Genomic DNA, 25373 nt, shown 5'->3' with positions numbered 1-25373 from the left:
ACAAAGAAACACACCCACATTTTGGATGACTCTAATTTTTAGGACATTCCCCCCTTATTTTGGGTTGAGATCTTCCTCTCTGCAATTTCCTTAGTTATGACTCTGAAGCTCCGTTGTATGTTCAGACAGTGCATCACATTTTTGAAGACCAACAACTCCTAGTGGAATCTTTCTTATTGATTTATTGATTGATTTATTGATTGATTTTTTGGCCTGGTAAAACATTCCAATGTCCTCCAACGAATCTTCTTGTTTTCTTTATAGAGAAACAGCTTCCCTCTTCCCACTTGAACCTGTGGACTCTGGAGATTCTACGCCCTTATCACAGGGTCCAATACACCCTCCCTGAGGAAAGCCTCATTCTTCTTATGGTTCCAGCTGTACAATCTGGAGTTCTTCTCTTTCTCCTCTTTTCTTATTTTCTTCCCAGCATCCTCACCACAGACGTTATTGTGCACAAAGTACCGAATCACATTCCTTACTTTTGCTTCTTTGTAAATACTGGCACTCTTCCCTGCTTCCTTGTTGCATTATTTCTTCCATTTTCTTTTGAAAAATGTTCACCTCTCCCATCAGCAGGAACAAAGAGAGATACTCTGTTAGGTCCTTTTCTCTCTCCACCAGCTATAAAACCAGATTGTATTAACAGCCCATGGAACCGATGATTTCAAAAACAACAAAAACAATATAAAGTCTTATATTCACTCTTGTTTTGCATAGAAGTTGGCTACCCAACTGGATTCACAAGTGTGACTTTGAGTATAGAATATTCACTGAATGTCTGTCGGTACTGAAGTCTCTGGGTATGGAGTTTGTTGATGTGGGCTTAAAAGTAGCTGCTTCTAGCCATAGAAGCATTTTTTTTAGATATGTCTCCTCAGGCAAGGGAAACAGAAGCAAAAATAAACTATTGGGACTACACCAAAATAAAAAGCTTTTGCATAGCAAAGGAAACCATCAATAAAACAAAAAGGCAAGCTGCTGAATGGGAGAATATATTTGCAAATGGTATATCCAATGAGGGGTTAGTATCCAAAATACATAAAGAACTTATACAACTCCACACCAAAAAAAAAAAAAAAAAAAACCCAAAAAACAACAACAACAAAAACAAATAATACGATTAAAAAAATGGGCAGAGTGCCTGAATAGGCATTTTTCCAAAGAAGACATCCAGATGGCCAACAGACACATGAAAAGATCAATATTGTTAATCATCAGGGAAATGCAAATCAAAACCACAGTGAGCTATCACCTTATACCCTTCAGAATGGCTAGAATCAAAAAGACAAGAAATAACAAGTGTTGGTGAGGATGTGGGAAAAAAGGAACCCTTGTGCACTGTTGGTGGGAATGCAGATTGGCGCACAGCCACTGTGGAAAACGGTAAGGAGGTTCCTCAACAAATGAAAAATAGTAATACCATATAACCCAGTAATTCTACCCCTGGATATTTACTCGGAGAAGACAAAAACATGAATTCAAAAAGATATATGCTCCCCTGTGTTTATTGCAGCTTTATTGTAAATAAATTGGCTATTGTAAACATAGCCAAGATATGGAAGCGTCCCGTGACCATTGACAGATGAATGGATAAAGAAAACGTGGCATATATATGTAATGGGATATTCTCAGCCATAAAAGAATGAAATCTTGCCATTTGCAACAATAAGGGTGGCGCTGGAGAGAATTATGCTAAGTGAAGTAAGTCAGAGAAATATAAATAACTGTATGAATTCACTCATGGGTGGAATTTAAGAAACGAAACAAATGAACAAGGAGAAAGAGAGACGAACAAAAAAGCCAGACTCTTTTTTTTTAATATGAAATTTATTGTCAGATTGGTTTCCATACAACACCCAGTGAAGAGCCAGGCTCTCAAACACGAAACAGACTGGTGGTTGCCGGAGGGGAGGTGGGTGGGGGGACAGGCGTAATAGGTGAAGAAGATGAGGAGCCGCAAACTTCTAGTTATAAAATAAATAAGTCACAGGGATGATAAGTACAGCACAGGGAATATAGTCAATAGGGTAATGATGTTGTCTGCTGGCAGGTGGAGATGACACTTGTCGTGGTGAGCACTGAGTAGGGTGCAGAAGGGTTGAGTCATTAGGTTGCACACCCAAAACTGACAGCCACCGTATGTTGACTCTAACTCAGTTTCAGAAGTAGCCGCTTCTGCACACAGTTTAGATTTTGTCTTCTAACTATTTCAACCTCATGACTCTCATCCTCCTCTCAGAGCTGCAGCTCTTTTCTTCTCTAGTACAGATTGTAATCGCATGAACTTTGGTCCTGCTCCTTGTCCACAAGGCACGGAACATGAGAGAGGACGTGTCCTTGGCATGTCCTTTGTTTTTCAGATTAAGAGACAGAATCTCAGGGAGAGTATGGGGCTCGTCCAAGGTTACACCATTAGTTGAGCAGCGGGCCAGGCGCCATTTCCACTGAACCACTCAGCTGGCTAACTCTATTGGCTTTTGTAGAGAACAGACTTAAACTGTGGCATCTCTGATTTACATTGTGTGTGCGTGCGTGTGTGTGTGTCCACACAGGCATACCTTGTTTTGTTGTGCTTTGCTTTATTATACTTCGCAGGTGCGTTTTTTACAGATTGAAGGTCTGTGGCACCCCCGCGTGGGACAAGTGTTGGCACCATTCTTCCAATAGGTTTTGCTCACTTTGTGTCTCTGTGCCACATTTTGGTAGTTCTCGCATTATTCCAGACTTTTCCATCGTTATTATATTTGTCATGTTGGTCTGTGATCAGTGGTTATGACTCACTGAGAGCTCAGGTGATGATTAGCATTTTTTAGGAATAAATTAGTTTTAATTGAGGTATGTACTTTTTAAAAATGTTTTTAAGTTTATTCATTTAAAACCTTTTTTTAATGTTTATTTATTTTTGAGACAGAGACAGAGAGTGAGCGAGGTGGGGGGGGGGTGGCATTCAGAGAGAGAGGGAGATACAGAATCGAAAGTAGGCTCCAGGCTCTGAGCTGTCAGCACAGAGCCCAACGTGGGGCTCAAACTCGTAAACCAAGACATCATGATCTGAGCTGAAGTTGGACACTTAACCAACTGAGCCACCCAGGTGCCCCTGAGTTTATTTTGAGAGAGACAGAGACAGCTCGAGTGGGGGAGGGCCAGAGAGAGAGGGAGAGAGAGAATCCCAAGTAGGCGCTGCACTGTCAGCACAGAGCCCAACGTGGAGCTTGAATTCACAAAACCGTGAGATCCTGACCCGAGCTGAAACCAAGAGTTGGACGCTTAACTGACTGAGCCACGCAGGTGCCCCAAGGTATGTGCTTTTTAAAGACACAATGCTATTGTACACTTACTAGACTTACAGTATAGCATAAATATAGCTTTTATATGCACTGGGAAACCAACAAATTCATTTGATTCATTAATTACGATATTAGCTTTTTTGTGGTGGTCTGGAACGGAACCCTCAGTATCTGTAAGGTATGCCTGTATACAGCTTTTCCTCTTTCCCACCTAGCACATTGTCCGGTATTTGATAAAGTTGTCAAATGTAGGTTAGGGAGTGTTTAGAGCCTTTTTTCCTTTTAAAAGTTGGGAATGCAGGACACCTGGGTGGCTCCGTCGGTTAAGTGTCCAACTCTTGGTTTTGGCTTAGGTCATGATCTCATGGTTCATGAGTTTGAGCCTCCCATCGGGCTCTGTGCCGTCACTGAGGAGCCTGCTTGGGATTCTCTCTCTCTCTCTCTCTCTCTCTCTCTCTTTCTCTCTCTATCCCCCCCTCTCTCTGGCCCTCCCCTGCTTGTTCTCTCTGGCCCTCCCCCTGCTTATTCTCTCTCTCTCTCTCTCTCTCTCTCAAAATACATAAATAAAATAAATAAATAAAAATTGGGGAATGCATCTAAAGGGAAAAGGAGTGCAATAAGTAATGGGGAATACAGTATAACCAGGGAAGTCAAGGCTTGGGAGACTGTGGAGTTTGTTTGGAAACATCTAAAGCTTTGTGCTGGGTGCCGGGATGCCTACAACGACCATATATGTCAGTCCCTGATCTCTGTGAGTTTATAATGAAATAAATATAGTTGACCCGATATAAATGGGATAAAAATAGAGACAAGACTGAATCATATGAAAAAAATTAACTTGCAGATCAAGGCAGAAAATAATCAACATCAGTGAGGAGTTCAGAGAAGGGAAGACGATGGAGAGCTTGCTATTGTGTCGTTTTTGGTGGAAGGTGGTGAGTGTGAGGCGGGAGGGAGGCCAGATGGAAAATGAGAAACAGGCGCTCTAGAACAGTCTTGTCCATTCAGTACCAGCCACAGGTGGCAAAAGGGCCGCCAACCCACAGTCCACTTAAGCTCCTGGAAGACACTGGGAATGATGGAAAGGGAATGAAGGTTTAGTGAACACCTACTGTACATCAGTCAACAAATATGTCCTGAGCACCTGCTCCATGGCGGGTGCTGTGTTTGGTGTTGGGGATTCAGCAGTGGTCAACAGGGAAAGGTCTCTGCCTTCATGGAGCCTAAATTCAAGTGCAGGCCAGTCCATGTGGTAGGAACCAAACATCCCAGGTCCTGGTTTTCGTCTTCAATGGATTTCGCAGTAGCTTCCTCCCCACCCCACCCCCCATCCAACCCCAGCCTTTTCTGAAGACTCTCTAACTTCCTGTGTCCTAGTCCTATCCTCTGCAAGCGCGCAGGGATCCCCACGAGATAGGTGATGCACATTCCTGGCAGTAACTTCTGGCCGGGATCCTGGCCACAGAAGCTCAGTCCTTCATTTGGCTTCGGAGACCCTTTTAAAATATCTGACTGCCATGATTGTTGAAGAGACTTATCCTGCAAAGAACCTAAAGCTCGGGAAAGAGCAGCCCATGGGTGTTTACTGTCAAACACACATTTTTGGCAAATCGCCTCTCAACTTCCTTTTCTGGGGGGGGGGGGTGGGCACCGTGTGCGAGGGGGGCAGGGCCTGGGCTGGCATGGTGCAGAAAGAGCAGCTGTCTGCCCCCAACCCCTGTCTGTCCCGACATAAACGCTGGCCACTTTCCCTCGTCACTAGGGACTGCCTTGGAGTGGCGGGGGGCCAGACAGCCAGAGAGAGGCAGGGGGCGGAGGGGCCAGGTTTGCGGGATGAGGGCGCACGTGGCCCTGTCCACCGGCTGGTGGAGGACCGCTCGGCGTACCCGCCCTTCGTCCTGATCGGGTCTCGACCAACACCACATACTGCGTGATAAGGCCTCTGCACAGGCGCAGGTCGTTTTACAGAATATGAGTTTCCTGGGGACCCTTCTGTGGTGAGCTGAACAGCATAGCTCTTGCCTCTCGGCCTGGATCCCCTGTAGATTGGCCCTGTGGCTTTGGGGGGGTCCCGAGGGATGGAGCCTCGGGCTCCAGGCCTCCCCACGCTGTGCACCCGCTCCTTCCCGGCTGGTGAATGCTTGCGTCCTGCTCTGCGGGCGCCTCCCAGGACCCAGGGGGAGGCTCGCCTCATTTCTGTGGAGACCTTTGGCTGGACTTCTCTGCCTCTCCCAGAGGTGAGAGGCAGCGGTTCCTGTGGCCTCAGGCTTGGCACCAACTCGTCTCTGGGGGATCCAGGACCCAGGTCTCCAATCTCGCTATGGCTAGGGCCTCTCTGTCCCAGAGTGACCTCGCGGGCTCGCTCTCTGACTGGCTCTTCACGGCCCCTGCCGTCGGTGATTTTCATTCCAGATACGAGCCAGTGGATTCCTGAAAGGGACGACGTGGGCTTCTGTCGCCATCTCTGCTCTGGCCTTGGTCTGGCGGCGCTCTCCTCTGTGGTCTGGACCCGGAATGATGATGGACGCAGGCTGCCCGTTGTTTTTGTTTCGTGATATTTAAAGCCACCAAAGCTCTCATTACTGTAATACAGTATGTGCCTGGGTTGGAGGGAGGAGCAGAATCCCCCCTGGATCAGCGGGCGGTTCTGTTCGGTTGTGGTGAGCCTGGGGACGTGTTTGGCCCCGGGCCTGATGGAAGTCAGCGCGTCAGGGCTGAGGGGGGCCTCGGAGCCACACTCCATTCTTACCCTTCCCAGCCCCTCACTTGAACAAGGGGGAGGCTGAGCCCGCTCAGGGAAAGGGATTGCCACTGAGGTGACGGTGGTGAGAAGCGGAGCAGGGACTAGAACTCAGATCCCGAGGCGGACTTGCGGTCAGGTCGTGAAGCTTCTGCCTCTGCCCTCCTTACTTGTTCAAGATCCTTTGAGGCCCTGAGCCTAACTTCGTATCTGTAAGTTTATGTTCCATTTCTTAACGAAGTAGGCCTTTCAAACTGTCTGAGCTTCAAGAGCCATAGAAACGGCTACCGCTGACGAGAACTTTCTACTGCCCCGAATCGACCGTGTGTGTGAGTTTGGGTGTGAGCAGAACGGGCAAGTGTGAACACTGAGCTGTCCTGATGCCGTGACGCCAAACCCAGCTCTGGGGTCAGGTGCCTGAGAGGCTCAGGTCAGTCAGTGGGAGACAGCAGGTGCCATGTTGGAGTCAGGTGGGAATTCCCTCCCAAAGTCGGAGTCACATGCTGGCGGTATGACCGAAATCTTGCAAGAATGGAGTCGACCATACCTTTTGTGCCAGATGAGAATGTCCCATTAGCCTGGTAGTAGGGGTGGCTGTGGAAGATGTGGGCACAGCTTTGGAACCATCGTAACCGTCCTATAAGTGACCATCGATGGATTGCCGTCACACTTGCTACCTGTGTGATCTTGGGCAGATTGTCTCTTCTCAGTCTTTTTGTTTGTACAACGAGGATATAATAGTGATAGCCTCAGAGAGGTGTTCTGAGGACCACGTGAGAAGATTCAGGTAAAACTTAGCATACTCTCCGGCATCTCATATGTGTTCCATAAATGTTTGTCATACTGTCATAAGCCCTGGGGTGCAAAACATTCCTGCCCTTCAGGAGCTCATAGTCTTATGAGGAGATAAGATTTTCACACCATATGCAAGCACAGGTAGGGAGTGTAGAAGCTCCCTCCTGTCATCTGCTAAGTTAAGGAGTATCAAAGCAATGGAGTCGAAGGAGGAGACTCCTTTAGGCTCAGAAGAAGTGCCAAAGAGAAGAAGCCTGGTGCTCTGTCTTCTCAGCTGGTAGCAGGTGAACTGGGACTCCTGGACATTCCTGGACACTGCAGACCCCTCAGGTCACCCATTCAACCACCCTGGCACCTTCACTACGTATCTCCAGACTCTGCTCTGCACTGGGAATTTGGAGAAGACCTTGACAAGGTCCATCCCTCCAGGAGCTCACAGACTAGCCAGAGAGAAATATAGATAGACATATATTCACAGATAGAAATATAGAAATATTACAGCTAACAAATGTTATATCCATATCTACTTATGTCCCGAAACCAGTCATCTGAGCCCAAAGTGGGATGGGGTGGGTCGGAAGCTCAGAACCAGTTTGAAAGAAAGTAGGGATCTACTTGGTGAAGGGGGGGCAACTCAAAGCCATGAGCTCCTGTTGGAAGAAGCTGGTGGGTGTGAGCCTTCTGCCGGAGGGGTGGGGTCAGTTGCTCTAAATCAGAGTGTTCTGAGACTGAGATTGAAGCATCTCCAAGGCCAGGATGGGGCAGGTCCTTGGTTCCACACTTGGCTCTGATGATGTGGTATCTTTGAGCTGGGCTGGGAAGTTAGGGGTGGTGAGTGGGCCTGGCAGACTGGGGAGGGTACTCTTCAGACATCAGGGGTGAGCGCCAGGCTCTGGTGACTCAATGGGGGAACTTCCTGAAGACAGATGGACTCTGCAGATGTCTCATACCCTTAAATAAACTTGTGTTTTCTGCACCACTTGCTTCAGAGGCTGCCAGTGAAAGTAACAGAGAAGGGAAGGTCCAGTCAGCCATGTGAAGGAAGTGTGAAATGGAAAGTGTGAGAAGCTGATTTCTCTTGATGGAGGCCATTACTGTTTTGGCCGGGATGGCGGAAGCTGCAGGTACTGAGGAAGTGACTTGCTTGAAGGAAGGGGTAGGGACCCAGAAAGGAATCTCAGACACTTGGTTCAAACCCAGCTGCCGAATGAGGCTTTCGAGCTCTGCGATTTGGGCAGAAACTCTTGGGCTGTGTTTGTCCAAGGCGCCGGGGCCCGGGAGCCTTGGTGTCTGTATGTCCCTGGACCCGCAGTTGTGTGACACCCAACGTTCCACTTTGCCCTGCCAGCCCCGGAGTCAGAGCAAGATGGGAACTTGCTCAACCGCTGTCTTGTTTGTTTTTCCAAATGTCTGTATGTGCCAGTCCTGTGCATCTCCCGCCAAGAACCAAGACCGATGCTTTCTGTTGTATCATCTCCAGGTGACCCAGCCTGTGCCGGGCTCACAGCAGATGCCCAATGGACACTTGTCACCTTGACTGTTGACCTTGTGTTCTTCTTATGCACCATCCCATTCATAAAACCACCACTAAATAATACCGAAATGCTAATAAGTGCCGAATGTCTCCCAGGCACCCTGCTGTAAGCCCTTTATAGGCACCATCTTGTTGAGTTATAACAATGACATCATTTTCCACCTCTACCCACATCTCACACTTCCCTAATCTAGAAAAGTGCCCTTCAGCCCAGAGATGAATTAGTATCTGTCTGTTAAAAGGGTCTGACCTGGGGTGCCTGGCTGGCTCCATCAGTAGAGCACATGATTCTTGATCTTGGGCTTGTGAGTTCAAGCCCCTTGCTGGGTGTAGAGCATACTTTAAAATAGAATAGAATAGGGGTGCCTGGGTGGCTCAGTCGGTTGAGCGTCGACTTTGGCTCAGGTCACCATCTCACAGTTTGTGAGTTCAAGCCCCACGTCGGTCTCTGTGCTGGCAGCTCAGAGCCTGGAGTCTGCTTCTGATTCTGTGTCTCCCTCTCTCTCTCTCTGCCCCTCCCCAACTCATGCTCTGTCTCTCTGTCTCTCAATAATAAATAAACATTTAGAAAAATTTGATAAAAAAAAAAACAAAAGCAAGGACTTCATGTTGTTCTTGCCTGTTTTATTTTATTACCATTGAGATGGCCCGTCAGTCAACCTACAGCGTCCTCTGAGCACCTGCTGCACAGGTCCTGGTTGATCCCCAAATAAAGGTGTGGATGAGGGAGGTATGCTTTTTGCCTCTAACTTGCAGATTTATTGAGGAGATGATGCATATGCACAGCAAGAGTAAGACAGAAATACAGATAACCATGAACATTTCGGAGCCGGGCCCTGTTCTACGCACTTCTTGGCGATAACTCATTCCATCCACACGTCCCTCTGTGGGTGCCATGCTTACCCTCATCTTGCAGCTGAGGAAACGGGCGCCAGGGCTCAGGTGTGGGGCCAGGTCCACACAGCCGGTGGAGGAGGAGACAGGATGCAGACTCAGCAAGTGTGGCCTTGACAAGGTGACTCAGAAGGAGCCACCAGGGAGTTTGGAGGCAGAGCTGGGCGTTCTCAGGGGCCCAGGGGCCACAGGAAGGGGTGACCCACTGACTCAGGTGCTGCTCCCAGATTCACCGTTGAGCCCTCCAGGGTTTTATCCTCTTGAACATGACTTCTGGGATTAAGGAGAGGGATGTATCTCTTGTTTACCGTTATTCCCCATGTGACCCCTTTACTATGTGGCCCAACTCTTCACTGTAGGCATGGGAGGCAATGGAAAGATGGGTAACAAGTAAAAACCAGGCCACGTTCCCAAACCAGTACTTAACGTTTGTGGGAGGTGAGTCCTTACTCAGGGAGGTTGTTCTAGTCTCTTCTTACTGCGTAGTCACCTCACAGCTCAGACGGACCGCCACGGTATCATTATCGCTCGTGCCCCCCGAGGGGACGAGGCTCAGCCGGGCTGTTCTGGCTCCGGGTCTCTCCTGTGTTTGCAGCAGACAGTAGCTGGGGCTTGAGTCACCTGCCAGCCCTCCTCGCTCACTCCACTAGCTGACCCTGCTGTCTGCTGGGACCTCAGCTAGGACGGGCAGCCTGGATACCAGCAGGTTGTGGCTTCTCCGTGTGGCCTGGGCTTCCCAGGGCAAGGGCTCTAAGAGAGAGGGAGCCAAGTGGCGGTGTATCCCCTTTGTGGACCAAGCTCTGAAACTCCATAACTATCACTTTTCCTGCATTCACTTTGTTGGAGGCAAGACACTTGCCCGAGCCCGTTCAAGAGATGGGAGATAAGCTACCAGGCCTCACTCGGAGACGGTGGCAAAGCCACCGCAGAGATTTTCCCAGTAACTTCACTCTGGTTTAAGGAGACCAGTTATCTGGGACAGACAGGGCCTGAGGAAGGTGTGTGTGCTCAGAGTTTTAGGAAGGAAAAACAGGACGTAGGGCCAGGAGAGGCTGTGTGACAGAACAGAGCCAGTGTGGAGGGCCAGGGCCCCGGGTACAGCCTCTGACCAGCGTTTGCCTGTGACGAGGCTGCTTGGCTGTTCAGGCTACCTTACTTTACTCACCTTTAACCAGAGAGTTTGAGACGGGTGAGCTCTCCGGTCCCCTAAGCTTCCATTGTTGTGCATGTGTAATTTTGAGGACTAGTGCCTTTCTTTCATAACTTCCAACCCCCTGTGACCCGAGTCCCTCCTGCCGACTTTCCTGTGCCCAGGAACGCGTACAGGCCGCCCTCTGCTCCCTGGCACATGAGCTGGGGCCATGAGGAGCCTGGGACAGAGGGTGGGCTGGGAAGGAATTGGAGGCTGGGTGGGAAAGATGTTCAAGTGCAGGACCATGGAAGCCGGGGGTACCCGTGATCTATCTAAATGAAGAGCCAGGGATTACTGGAGCTCAGAGAGGCTGGGCCAACTGCCCAAGGACTCAGCAGGCCCAGGGGTACAGGGTTTTAGAGCCTCTCATGGGTCTTTCTGTGTTTGGAAAATGCCCTGCCTTCACTCTGTATTTACTCTCCTTCCTCCTGCTGATGGCGTGAAGGCATTCGATCTGACATCCCTCATGCTAATGATATAGAAAGTGACATCAAAGTGATGGCACACGTCAGTGTCCTGTGCCCCACTCCGTCCCTGGCAGCTCTCCTCTCCCCAGGTGTGAGGGGGAGGGGGGTAGGGGGAGGTGGGGAGAAAGGATGAGATGGCCACCTGGCCTTTCCCCCTCTGCCTCTACTCTACGACAGACTCGAGTTGTCTCTGTTTTACGACCCAAGGAGTGAGCTGGAGGGGAGCACAGTGCTCTTCTAACAAAGGCAGGAGCGTGGCCTGCGAGCCGTGAGGGTTACCTCGGGTCGTCTGGAGCATGTCCCGTGTGTAAACACGGATCGGGCCACTGGGGGGCCTTTGGCTTAGCACTGCAGGGATGTATTTGGAGAAGCACGAGGTGGGGACTCCCAGAGGAAAGGGTGGGAGTGAGAAAGACTCTAGCAAGTCTTGGGGAGCCAGATAACACCAGGTTGGCCAGGGTGTGTGTGTGTGTGTGTGTGTGTGTGTGTGTGTGTGTGTGTGCACGCGTGCATGTGTGCTCACACGCGTGTGTTTGGGGGCCTATCTCTTGCCAAAACCAAGCTCATTTCTGCATCTTTGTTTGCTGAGTATTAAACAGTGCGAAGATTGCTCTTTCCATTTGTTGAATCTGAAATGAAAATGAGTCAGCAGGGAGGACCCAGGGCCCTGAGGGTCCCCCGAGTGAAAATGGACGGCCCTAAAGCAAGTGGGTTTTTGTCTCCCCGCCAGGCCCTGATCTTCAACACACGCAGGTGCACAGCTGGGCCCACACCACGCCTCGTGTGTCTGCTCCCACTCGACCGAGTGCTTTTATCTCACTTCCCATTCCTGTCTCTGCCTTGTCAGACCCCCACCCTTTCCGGAAGGGAAGGCCTGTCTTTAGGTAGAGGGGCCAAGGCTGGAGGCATAGATAACTTTCCAGGAAGGCAGGCACTTCCTTGTTGGATCCTGTCACGGACTCAGTGTGAAGATGTCTGCCGGAAATCTGTGACTTTTTATTTTTCGCCAGAGGGGCGGTCACCTCAGATTGTCTCCAGCTTTGGGATCTGGGAGGACGGACTGTCTGGGGAGAATGACCCTTCTTGCTCTGTGCTCAGGCCGTATCCCTGAACACTTGATTATGACCTGGATTCAAGTATATGGAATCATAGTTTGAATGTCCCCGAGGGATTTGCTACTCGAAGGACCCGGGCACTGGATCATCGTATAAAGTGAAGAACTAGTTTGTGATGTGGACCCCTGCTCAGTGATTTATGAGTCCAGTTAAGTAGATGGAACATTCCTGTGTGCTGAATGTTATTTTAATCGTGCCACACGGAAACTTGTTATTCAAAGGTACCTGGCTCTTTGGGGTGGTGCAAAGAATTCTTCTGTAATGCGGATGAACATTTCACAACGTATGAGTTTGGCAACTACAGGCATTTCTTTTTTTTTTTTTTTTTTTTTTTTTTTTTTTTAATTTTTTTTTTTTTTAACGTTTATTTATTTTTGAGACAGAGAGAGACAGAGCATGAACGGGGGAGGGGCAGAGAGAGAGGGAGACACAGAATCGGAAGCAGGCTCCGGGCTCTGAGCCATCAGCCCAGAGCCCGACGCGGGGCTCGAACTCACGGACCGTGAGATCATGACCTGAGCCGAAGTCGGACGCTCAACCGACTGAGCCACCCAGGCGCCCCTACAGGCATTTCTTAAAGTGGGGTGTACCTCTAGTTCTGCGTCAGAGAGAAAGATGGTTTGTGCTCATATTCAGACTTGGGGGACAAAGGCAGGCTTGCTCTGCCTACTTTCCATATCATCACAGGAAATGATGGTACTTTTCCCCCAAATAAATTCAGTGAACTATTATAGCTACATTTCTAAAAGTGTTTCAGTTTATATCTAAATATGTGTCATCTAAATTTTGATGTCTATCATCTATCATCTATCTATCATCTATTATCTATCTATCATCTATTATCTATCATCTATCTATCATCCATCTATATATCTATCTACCTATCAATCATCTACCTAACTATCTATCTATCTACCTACCTACCTACCTACCTACCTATCATGTGTTTTCATTTCTGTAGTAAAAAAAGAGACACGGTGTAGGGCTCGTGCTCTGGAGCCCTGAAAGCCTGTTGTGCCACCAGTGTGGAGGGAGAGAGTTGAACTTGCTCCCACCCTTTCTCACTCAGCAGCCCCCAAATCATTTCCACACTCCACCCTCACCTACTATCCTATTTGGGCACTAGAATAGAGCCTGTTACTAGGGAAACAGTCTGATGTTCAAGGCAGTTGGAGAAGGGGAGTGTGGTCATCCTCAGGTGTGTATGACCTAGAGCCACAGGAGACCTGGGGCTGACCGGGAGTGAGCCCTCGGCGTGTGAACCGTCCGCAGGATGGGATGGTGTCTGGCAGCGAGTGCGACTTGCTTTGCCACCATGGTGTGGCCCGGACTACGTTTCAGAAAGAGGCTTTAGGAAGCCTCAATTTGCTCAATTACCCAGATAATTTGTAAGACATTTGACCTTCTAGATTCTTGTGTTATTTTTTTAATTCTTGCTTATTTCTAGTTGTGGCTGCCGCACTCCCCTCTGCCCTCCATTTACTTGCTGGTTTTCCTGATGGCTTTGACCCACAGCCTGTCCAGATCCTGATGTGGGTGGTCCTGAGATGGACAGCTACCTGTCTCCTAGCAGGCCCGGGAAGTCCTGAGCCACGGCTCTCGTTGCAGTCAGTTTGGAGTGTTCATCCAGCTTGGCCTGGGGAGGGGAGGGGATTTTCACTGAGAAGAAGGAAGTGTGGGTTTTTTATTACAAGGGACACATTCTCTCTGGGCTACCTGTCCATTGATATTCCTTGGAAAAGTATTGGGTTGTGAGTGAAGAAACACTGGCCTTAGAGTCAGAGCAACTGAAATTGATTCTTAACTCTTTCTAGTTTTGTGACCCAGGCAAGTCAGAGTGAACCTGATTTTGATATAGAGATAAACAAGGTCTTTGACGTTAAATGACATATATTTTGACCTTAAATGACTCAGGGTCCGGCATGACAGATGGGTCAACGTGCCAACTCTGAGCATGTAGGTCTACGTAGGTTGTGGGTAAAGTGACTTAGGTCCTTACTTTCCTACTTCGTAAAGGACAGTGGTAATCTTTCTCCTTAGAATTGTTGTAAGGCCCACTAGTAATGCATCCATAAGCATCCACGGAAGTACAAGTGTTCCAAAACAACAAAATAATGTCTAAGCGGCAATTCTCAACTGCTACTGTTGTTGTTGTTGTTGTTTGCCTACTTTATTCATGTATAAGATGTACCAACCAATAGTATGTCTCAATCCCACAAGTGATTCTTCAGATACAAGACAAGTTCTCCATGTACCTCTAACCTCTGGGATATGCACGGTTGGTTGGAAAGCATCCTCCAGCTTCTGATAGACTGCCCCCAGGAAATTGGTTTTTGTCGGAAAAACCAATGTAAAAGGCAGTAACAAGGAACATATTTTCCTTCTTAAGAATCAACACAACAAACAAGTCTAGAGTTTCCTTTTGATCACCATTCCTGGTCTCCTCTGCCAAGCACTCCAATCTCTGAGGGAACTACTGTTACCAGCCTTGTCTCCTGAAGCTCCTTGCTCTGTCCCCACTCACCCTCTTATCTGAGCACCAGAGCGAGCACTAGAGTGAAGCTTGTTATTAGCACGGTGTTTACCCTTCTCAATCTTTTGTGTATACATACATGTATGCGTGTGTGTGTGTGTGTGTGTGTGTGTGTGCACTTATCCACAAAGGTACATAGCATGCTTTACATAAATCTTACAACCTGTTTGTTCATCCAAAAGTAGTCATGGACGCCTATCCAGCTCAGACTTTTAAAGTCTTGCATAGTATTTCACAGTAGGAATATACCATCATCTATAGCATTCTCCTATTCATAGAAATTTACCCAAGTTTTTGTTAATAAAAAAAAATATATAGCGCCAACAGTGTCTTCACATCCTTGCCAACATTGTCCTTGTTTTTGTTTTTGTTTTTTTGATAATAGCCACCTGACAGGTGTGAAGTGATACCTCATTGTGGTTTTGATTTGCATTCCCCTGATGATTAGTGATGTTAAGCATTCCCCCCCCACCCACCCCATATATCTGTTGACCATTTGTATGTCTTCTTTGGAGAAATGTCTATTCAAGTCCTTAACCCATTTTAAAATCAGGTTATTGGTTTTTTGTTATTGAGTTGTAGTAGTTTCTTATATATTTTGAATGTGAATCCTTTATCAGATGTATGGCTGACAAATATTTTCTCCCATTGTATAGGCTGCCTTTTCACTCTGTTGATGGCTTCCTTTACCGTGCAGAAGCTTTTTAGTTTGGTGTAATCCTGCTTGTTTGTTTCTGTTGTTGTTCCCTGTGCATTTGTCATATCTGTGAAATCATTGCCAAGACCAATGTCCTGAAGCTTTTCCTGTATGTTTTCTTCGAGGAGTCTTAAAGTTTCAGGTCTTACATTCAAGTCTTTAATCCATTTTGAGTTGATCTTTGTGTGTGGTGTAAGATAATGGTCCAATTCCATTCTTTGACATATGGGTGTCCGGTTTTCCCAATGCCATTTGTTGAAGAGACTATCCTTTCCCCTCTGTGTATTCTTGGCATCCTTCTCGAAGATAAGTTAGCCACAACCTCTATGGAAAATAGCATGGGGGTTCAGTAAAAAATTAAAAATAGGACTACCATATAATCCACTTCTAGGTATTTTCTCCAAAGAATTGAAATCAGGGTCTTGAAGAGGAATTAGCTCTCCCATGTTCATTGCAGCACTAGATGTGGAAACAATCTAGATATCTATCCATATATATGTGAATGAATAGAAAAATGTGGTATATGTACACAGTGGAATATTATTCATCCTTTGAAAAGAAGGACATTCTGTAATAGTCAGCATCGAGGAACCTTGAGGACATTATGTTAAGCGAAATAAACCAGTCACAGAAGGACAAATACTGCCTAATTCCACTATATTAGGTACCTAAAATAGTCACATTTATCTAATGAAAGAGTGCAATGGTGGTTGCCAGGGGATGAGGGGAGGGGGAAATAAAGTTAAGGTTGAGCAAGATGAATAAGTTCTAGAAATTCGATGCCCAACATTGTACCCACAGTCAACAATAATGTATTGAATACTTAAAAATTTGTTAAGAGAGTAGATCTTTTGTGAAGTGTTCTTACCCCAATAAAATAAAATTTGAGGAAATATTGCAAAGCACTTCTTTGTGCGTACCTCGTTAGGCAGATACCTAGGTCTTTCTCTAAGGTAACTAATAATAAGGGAAATATAAGGGTCATAAGGCATATGCATTTTTTAGAACAATTTTTTATTTTATTTATTTTTTAATGTTTATTGACTTCTGCGGTGGGTGGAGCAGAGAGCGAGAGGGACAGAGGATCAGAAGCGGACTCTGTGTTCATAGTAGCAAGCCCGATGTGGGGTTCAAACTCACCAACTGGGAGATCATGACCTGAGCCGAAGTCTGATGCTTAACTGACTGAGCCACCTAGGTGGCCCTGCTTGGCCCACTTTTATAGTGGTTTTCAAAAAATGATCTATAGATCTATATTTATACCAGAAACTATATTGTTATAAAACTCCAAAATTTATCTTAGCCTATTGTTTATCTGTTGATGCTTTTGGTCTCAAAGACATTTAAAATTTTGATGGAAAATTTTATCATTTTTGGATTTTGTTTTCTACATCTCACTTGTGCAGTCCTTCCTTACCTTTAGCTCCTAGCAAATGCCCTTATATTTTCTTGAAATACTTTGATAGTTCTCTTTTTGCATTTTGGGAATTCTCTTTTTTCATGTGTAGGCTGTGGATATACTTTTATTTGTTTTTGAAAACAAATGAACTGTTTCACTGATTTTATTTTATTAAAAAAAATTTTTTTTTAACATTTATTTTTGAGAGACAGAGAGAGACAGAGCATGAGCAGGGAAGGGGCAGAGAGAGAGGGAGACACAGAATCTGAAGCAGGCTCCAGGCTCTGAGCTGTTGGCATAGAGCTGGACACAGCACTCGAACTCATAGACTGTGGGTTCATGACCTGAGTCAAAGTTGGACACTTAACTGACTGAGCCACCCAGGCACCCCTGTTTCACTGATTTCAAGTGCCCCTTTTATAAAATAGTAAGTTCCCATTCATATGAGTCTTTTCCGGGTTGCCTCTTCTCTTCATTGTTCTCCTTATATGTTTCTGTGCCAATCCCATACTCAGAGAGGCCTTTCCTGACCACCTTGCCTGAAATAGCCCGCATTCACTCTCTGTCGCATCACCCCATTTTATTTTCTTCATGACACATACATCTCTTTGGATTTCTTATTTATTTACTTGTGTGCTTGTGCATTACAAGCTCCATGATGACAGCTCCAAGCTGCCTTTTACAGCACGTGGAACAGCACCTAGGAGACACATAGAGAATAGTTACTGAGAAAAACGAATGAAAGAATACTGCTTGGCCAGGGATATTTGCATTTTGAGCTTTATTTTCAAAGATTGAATAAATTGTCAGGGGAATTTGTACTATCAACCAAAGAAATGGATAGGAAAGGGCCTTTCTACCTCCTTGAAGTTCTTCTCTGTATGTTTGTGGGTTCTGTTCACATGTCACATTGCTTAAATCTGGAACCCTCGGAGAAACTCATTCAAAGGTGCAGAATAGGGTGATTTAGGCTTATAATAAGCCTTGGGTACACTTCCATTTAGGGTGTGGAATTGAGTGTGGCCAGATGTAATCACTGAATATATGGCTCAAGGCAATCATTAGTTCCCTCTGCAAATATTTACCCAGCACTCTGGTGGGTGTGCAGAACGCAATGGCGAGTAAAATAAACATCGAGTTTATGGAGGGGATGGGGAAGACCCTACAGCAATGAATATATGATCAGAAACTGGGATCACTTCTATGTAGACAAATAATGAAAAGCTTTCAGAGCATGTAACAAGGAAGAGGGCCAGAGAGGTTTCCACAGAGGAAGTGACCGTTGAACAGAGGGTTGATCTGGACAAAGAGAGCCTGAAGTATCCCGGCAGAGGCCATGAGGCAGAAGCAGGAGAATAGCTTGGGTCTTGTAGGCGAGGCCAGATCAAAGGGGAGTGCAGTATAATGACAAACAAAGACAAAACAAACAGTAACAACAAAACCCATGTGGATGTTGGAGTGATACAAACTCTGGGTTCACGTGAGCACCTGTCAACTGTGTAATCAGATCAGTTTTACTCTCTTCCTGCTCAGTTACCTTGTTGATGAAAAACAACCTCATTGGGTTACTGTGAATATTACATGAGAGCGTCTTTGGCCCACGTTAGATATACACACTGTAGTTACCATACCTCTGAGTTTGTTAATGGTTCTTCTGTGTTCGTTAGCTGCTGACACCCTAATTTGAAGCCAGCAAAGTAGAAATAATCACTTGTTCTGGAGATTCACAGCCTGAAACCCTCAAGTAACAGTTTCCAAAAGGAAAGTCAGTCAGATAGTTTTGAGTGTCTAGTAAGTGCTGTGTAGCTCAGTTGAAAACCATTTTTGAGTGCATGCTTTATACAAAATGGAAAGTACTCTTTTGAAGATACAAGAATGAGCCATTTTGAAGGTGATGACTAAATGGATTTTTTTTATAACTATGCCATGGAGGATCTAATAGAGGCAAAATCAGCGTGTGTTTTGGTTAAGGGAATGAGGTATAAGACATTCCTTGTAGAGGGAACTGCTGGGGAAGGTTATAGAGGGGAGAGGTTATGGCCAACAACTCATGAGAAAGGTGCCCCAAGAGAGAATTGTGGGACTCTTCTACCAAAGGAGAGAGTGGTTAGTCAAGGCAGTGCTGACAAGGCTGAGTGGTTGTGCACAAGAAGCTTGGGTCTTTGTGGAAGGACATCCTGGACCATGGTCATGGCTAGTGCTAGATTATAGCTATGACCAAGTCTCCAAGATCTGCCCATGTCTTCCTTTCTCTGGGCATATTAGTTTGGGGACTCCTTTATGAAAACACAGTGTTTCTGCTGCTGGCAGTGACTACGCACACTGAGACACATATTTTACCCCATCCAAATCAATTCCATGAAACCACGCTTATCACCATTTTGTGGTCTGTGGATCACCCACCCCTGACCCCCACCAGAAGGCCACTTTAGTCTTTTGTCCTTGATTCGTTTTGGCTTCATCCTCTTCAACTCTTTAAGCATTTGAATATCTGCCTTTCCTTCCCTCTTTCTTTCTTTCTTCCTTCCTTCCTTCCTTCCTTCCTTCCTTTCTTTCTTTCTTTCTTTCTTTCTTTTTCTTTCTTTCTTTCTTTCTTTCTTTCTTTCTTTCTTTCTCTCTCTCTCTCCCTTCCTTCCTTCCTTCCTTCCTTCCTTCCTTCCTTCCTTCCTTCCTTTCTTTTCCTACTTGTTTATTGAGGAGGGCAGGTGAGAGTTCTATCACCTAGAAGACATCATAGAAAGTTTCTGCTTCCTCAACAGGTGTCTTGGCTATGTTCCCCCTTTATTTACTCCATTCCCATTATAGCCCATTAAAATCCTACTCATCATTCAAGAGCCTGATCAGGTCAGATTTCTCCATGAAGCCTTCTGTAATCACCCCAGCTTAATGGGATTTTGTCTTCCTTTGTAATTATGTATTGCATATTATTTATAACAATGGGTCCATTGTTGGTTTGGTTGATGATTAGTGTTACCTGGCAGAACCTTTTTAGTACAATTTTTATTCTAGAACAAGTTCATACTTGCAGAGTCAATGCAAAGATAGTACATAGAATTCCTATTTACCCAATACCCAGTTTCCCCTATTATTAACATCCTACATTAGTACAGTAGCTTTGTCATAGTTAATGAACCAATGTTGATACATTATAATGAACTAAAGTCTATCCTTCATTCAGATTTCCTCAGTTTTCCCCTATGTCCTTTATCTATTCCAGGATCATCATCCAGGATGCCACTTTACAGTTAGTTGTCGTGCCTCCTTAGGCTCCCTTAGCTGTGACAGTTTCTTAGACTTTCTTGTCTTTTGTGATCTTGATAGCTTAGAGGATTATTCAATAGGAATTTTGTAGAATGTCCCTAAAATGGGACTGAACTGATGTTTTTCTCATGATTAGTCTGAGGTAATGAGTTTTTAGGAGGAAGACCACAGAGGCTATCCTGTGCCATTCTCATCATATCATATCCAGGGTATATATTAACAGTATGACTTATCAAAGGTGATGTTAATGTCCGTCACCTGGCTTGAGGTAGCATTTGTCAAGTTCCTCTACTGAAAAACTACTTCCTCCATTTCCATACTGGACTATTTGGGAGAAGGTCACTGTGTGCAGTTCACCCTAAGGGGAGGGACTATGTGCCACCCCCTTAAAAGCAGAGTATCTACATAAATTATTTAGAATTCTTTTGAATGGGAAGATTTTCTGTTCTCCCCCTTTTGCTTATTCAGTCATTTATTTATATCAACATGGACTTGTAGATATTTATTTTATTCCTTGGGTTGTAGTCCAATATTACTTTATTTATTCTGTTGCTCAAATTCTTCCAGCTTTGACCACTGAGAACTCTTTCAGTTGGTTCCTGTGTCCTGTTGATATATCCCCATCACTTGGGGGGGATGTATACTTTCTTGATTTCTGCCACTAAAAGATTCTCCAGGCTCATATTGTATATATCCTGCCCCAGACCTGGGATCAGCCACTTCTCCAAGGAACTCTGACTCCTTTTATTGGAGAATGGTATTAAAAACCAAGATCTGGGCACTAGGCATACTTGTTGCTATTGTGGTGTCTGGCTTTTAGGCCCTCTCAGCTGATACAGCAAAGAGATGCATGTGTGTATACTAACCTGTATATATGTAGGTATCTGTAAATATTCCCCATATATATATATTTTTTTTCTTGGTTTAATATTGGAATCAATATCAAAATTGTGAGGACTTCATAAATGTAAGTTTTAGGTTATCACCGTTCACAATGTGGGTAAGTATTAATCTTAGTAAAACTTTGTTACTTGCCTATAGTTTTGGTAATTGTAATTTCATGATCTGAGTTTGGAAATTCTTACATTATGTGATTATTGAATGTCCCACAAGACTCTCCAAGTCTGTGACTTGAAGTCCTAAATATAGAAATAAAGGCTGTAAGAACCCAAACATAATAGTACAAATTGTATCCATTCATTTTGATAGTATCTGTCTCACTCCTCTCCTCTCCTTCTCTTTCTCGTTTGCTTGCATTTTGGTGGGCTGCAGGCTCCAGTTCCGACACCATCTTCTGAGATGACTTCGATTCCCAGAATACCCTTGATGCTACTCCTGCTGCTGTCCATCTTGAGTTCTGCAAAAGCTCAGGTTAATCCAGGTAACACGGCCATTGCTCAGCCACATGCTAGAAGACCAGCCGAACACTCAAGTCCATCAATGTTCATCTTGGCAAAGGCCCTGCCAAGGGTATCCAAAGGGTCATCTTTTCCCCTTATTCCTTCCTTCCTTCCTCCCTCCCTCCCTCCCCTCCTTTCTTCCTTCCTTCCTTCCTTCCTCCCTTCCTTCCTTCCTTCCTTCCTCCCTTCCTTCCTTCCTTCCTTCCTTCCTTCCTTCCTTCCTTCCTTCCCTTTCATGATGAAACTTGTCTAAAGCAGAAACAGAAACTAATATCCTCTGTCTATATAACATCTTGGCTGTTGTGAAAGGGCTCTTGATATAAACTAGAGTGGAGTAAATGGGAATTTTAAAAAATGGGAGGTGGAAGAAGCATTTGTTTACTTCTGCATCTTCTTGGAAACAGGAAAGAATTTTTAGATGACTTGGAGAACTTCCACAGGTTGGGTTTCCAGTTATTTTTGGCTGGTTTAGGCCTATGTTTTACTTGGATGTCATGTTGTGCTTCTGGGACCCTGGTCTTATGGGATCTCAGGCAGTCTTTCTTTCCTATCAGGTGTGGCCATACTCAAATATAGATGTGTCCAGAGAAATCTTTTAGTTCTCCCCAACTTTTTAAAACAATTGTATGTGTGTCTCTCTCTATATATATTTTATTTTATTTTTATTTTTTAAATTAATTAATTACTTAATTTTTAAATTTACATCCAAGTTAGTTAGCACATAGTACAACAGTGATTTCAGGAGTAGATTCCTTAATGCCCCTTACCCATTTAGCCCATCCCCCCTCCCACACCCCCTCCAGCAACCCTCTGTTTATTCTCCATATTTAAGAGTCTCTTATGTTTTGTCCCCCTCCCTGTTTTTATATTATCTTTGCTTCCCTTCCCTTCTGTTCATCTGTTTTGTATCTTAAATTCCTCCATATGAGTGTATCTTAAATTCCATCATATGAGTGAAGTCATATGATATTTGTCTTTCTCTGACTAATTCACTTAGCATAATGCCCTCCGGTTCCATCCATGTGGTTGCAAATGGCAAGATTTCATTCTTTTTGATTGCCGAGTAATACTCCATTGTATCTATAAGCCACACCTTCTTTATCCATTCATCCATCAATGGATGTTTGGGATGTTTCCATACTTTGGCTATTGTTGATAGCGCTGCTATAAACATTGGGGAAAATTGCATGTATATTTTAACTTTAAATTGAAGTACACAATTTTATCACTTGTCTATTACCAGAGTAATGCCTCTTAACAACTTACGTAAAGTTGGTGATCCAGTCTGGGCTTGGTTGGAGTATTCTTCTGATCTCTGGTTTCATGCACCTATCTGGGAGTCAGCTGGTTATTGGTTCATCTAGGATGGCCTTGGCTCTGACGACTGGGCAACTTGGCTGTTCTCTCCTCTAGCAGACTAGCATGGATATGTTTTAATGGAAATTGCACAGGAGCAAGAGCAGAAGCAGAAATGTGCAGCATTTTCCAAGCCAATGCTTTAGTCACATTCGCTGAGATCTTATTGGCCAAAGCAAGTCACATGGCCAAGCCCTGAGTCAGAGTGGGATGGCATAAAAAAATCACATGGGGATGGCCTGAATACAGGGAAGGGTAAAGGATTGGAGTCATTTTTTTTTTCCATGTTGGCATAAATATAAATATAGGAAAGTATACATATATCCTTATACTTAGTATAAGTGCTCAATGTGATGAATTTTACAAACTGAATACATCCATCTAAGCAGCATCCAGATTAAAAAACAGAGGTTTAGCAGATTTCAGTAGCTCTCCTCATGCTCCTTTTCAGTCACTTCTTCTCACCCTCACTCCAAGGGTAATCATTATCCTGCTTTATAACAATATAGATTAATTTTGCCTGTTTTTATACTTTATATAAATGGAAGCAGATGATGCATAAATACTATTTCGTATCTGGCTTCTTTCATTCAATATTTTGTTCATGATACTCATCCACCCTTCTGCATGCAGTTGGCAACTGTTTGTTTTCATTGTTGTGTGATATTACTTCGTTTGAATATTTTATTTATCCAGTCTACTGTGGATGGGAATTTGGATTGTTTCCAGTTTGGGCCCATCACGAATAAATCTGCTATAATCATTCTTGTAAAGGTCTTTTGGTAGAAGTGTGTATTCAGCTTTTTGGGGGCATATACCTGGAAGTGGAGTTACTGAGTTATATGTTACATACAGTATGTTTTTCTACACATTACCAGAGTTTTCCAAAGAGATTTTACCAATTTGCCCATCCCACGGTAATGTATGAAAGTTCTGCTGCTCCGTGTTGTATATGGATTTTTGAGGACATTTTTCTTTTGTCCTCTTCATATAGCATGAGGGTACATTGTGAAAATCCTCACCCTCTTCTCCTAACTAGAATTCTGTCTCTGTGGGATATTCTTTATACCTGAAAAGGAAATATAATCAAAACACCTTAAAATCAAGGATTTCTTGTTTTAATAAACCCAGCGCCTTATTACTTTCTTGTAATAAGCTTAGTTGGTTCACCTCAGATCTGAACTTGAACACTGTTCCTTCATTTCTCTCCTCTGTATTCCTCCCACCCCGTTGAAGTGTGGTTGCTTCCTGCTACATTGAACAAGCAAATGGTCATCTCCCTGATTTGGTCTCCAAGGAAGGGTCACTATGTGTGCACAGAATGGTAGCGTGTTTTCGTTCCAGGCACATTCACAGAGACTAGGATGATGTGAGGACATTTTGATGAATGAACCAAAAGAGCTAGTGTTCTGTGTTCGAGAGCATTGTTATAGCCCTGTGGCAGGGAATGAGCTGTGTGAAGACAGAAAGCAGTTATCATTAAAACATTTTCCCCATATTCCTGGTGCCAACCATTTCTATTGGCTCTTTTTTTTTTAAGTTTTTTTATTTATTTTGGGAGAGAGAGAGAGAACCAGAGAGAAAGGGAGAGAGAGAGAGAGAGAGAGAGAGAGAGAGAGAGAGAGAGAGAGAGAGAATCCCAAGCATGCTCCACACCATCAGCGCAGAGCCCTACGCAGGGTTTGGACTCGTGAACTGTGAGATCATGACCTAAGCCGAAATCAAAAGTCAGAGACTTAACCAACTGAGCCACCCAAGTGACCCTTCTGTTGCCTCTTTCTCCCAGGGAGAAAGGAAGAAATGTCTTGACTTGCAAAGATCTTTATAGAACATAGAATATTTGAGGTATGTTGAAGAACTAATCCTTTTCTCTACCATTTCTTCTGTTTTACCAAGTTAAGCTAGAGACCAGCAACGAGAAACGGTAATCAGTGTTAAAGGATCGAGGCACAAATCTTGGGGTCTGTGGAGTCCTAGGGCCTGCACACTGATGAATGTAGAGTAGATACATAATAAACGCATGTTGATTTATGGATGACTTTTCAGAAGTCCTTATTGGTTTCTACTGAAAGACGAAAATTCTTGGCCAGGTAGGTTTTCCCCACAGGTTGGTCCCATGGTATAAATAGATGCCATCTTGGATGTAAGTCGGGAGAACTGGGTTGTAAACAGATCTTAAAATATCGACACATATTTTAATAGAGTATTTGATATAAAATGTTGGCTGGCAAATAGCAACTGGGCTAAACATTAAATTTAATTAATATAAAGTCTACAACCAGCTCATTAGTTTAAGCCCGTTGTGGAGATTTCATCATGGCTGCTGGTGTCACGCCATGGAGGCTCCCGGGTAGTACTTTACGTAAGAGCTATAGGTAGTAGGTCATGACATGATGGCAGGGAGGCCGTTGGCCCACTGCCCTAAAGCACCAGAGCTTTGACAGTGGCAGCCAAGCAGGTAGGGAGAAAGGTAGTAATAGTGGCATTTCCAGTAATGGCAGGCTTCAAGGTGGCGTTGTCACTGGGGGCTGCAGTGTAGGCTCTACGGGTCCACCCAGGAAATACTGACACGCAGGAGTATGTACACAGTTCTGAAGTGTGGACAGCATGCCTCGCCAGCTTCCCATTGTAACCATGCACCAGGGACAGGGACCGGATGACTGTCGATTCAATGGAAGGTCATTGGAAGAGGTTGAGGCA

General features: G+C 44.9%; 1 protein-coding gene across 6 annotated transcripts in view; it reads left to right on the top strand.

Annotated features, from left to right (window-relative positions):
* The window catches only part of DDR2 (discoidin domain receptor tyrosine kinase 2), a 154590-nt gene that overhangs the window by 71052 nt on the left and 58165 nt on the right, over positions 1–25373 (top strand). For 5 of the 6 annotated variants that reach the window (XM_078440903.2, XM_078440902.2, XM_060644444.3 and 2 more), the window contains one exon: positions 21190–21298. The exons of the other annotated variant lie outside the window; for it this stretch is intronic. In XM_078440903.2, the coding sequence (XP_078297029.1) occupies positions 21190–21298 (109 nt within the window). Of the gene's footprint in view, positions 1–21189; positions 21299–25373 lie in introns of those variants that run through there. 6 annotated transcript variants of the gene reach the window in all.

This window comes from Panthera onca, chromosome F1 (genome assembly GCF_046562875.1).
Source record: "Panthera onca isolate mPanOnc1 chromosome F1, mPanOnc1 haplotype 2, whole genome shotgun sequence".
NCBI lineage: Eukaryota > Metazoa > Chordata > Mammalia > Carnivora > Felidae > Panthera > Panthera onca.
Note: the sequence above shows the minus strand (reverse complement) of the source record. Positions and strands in the feature narration are given on the sequence as shown.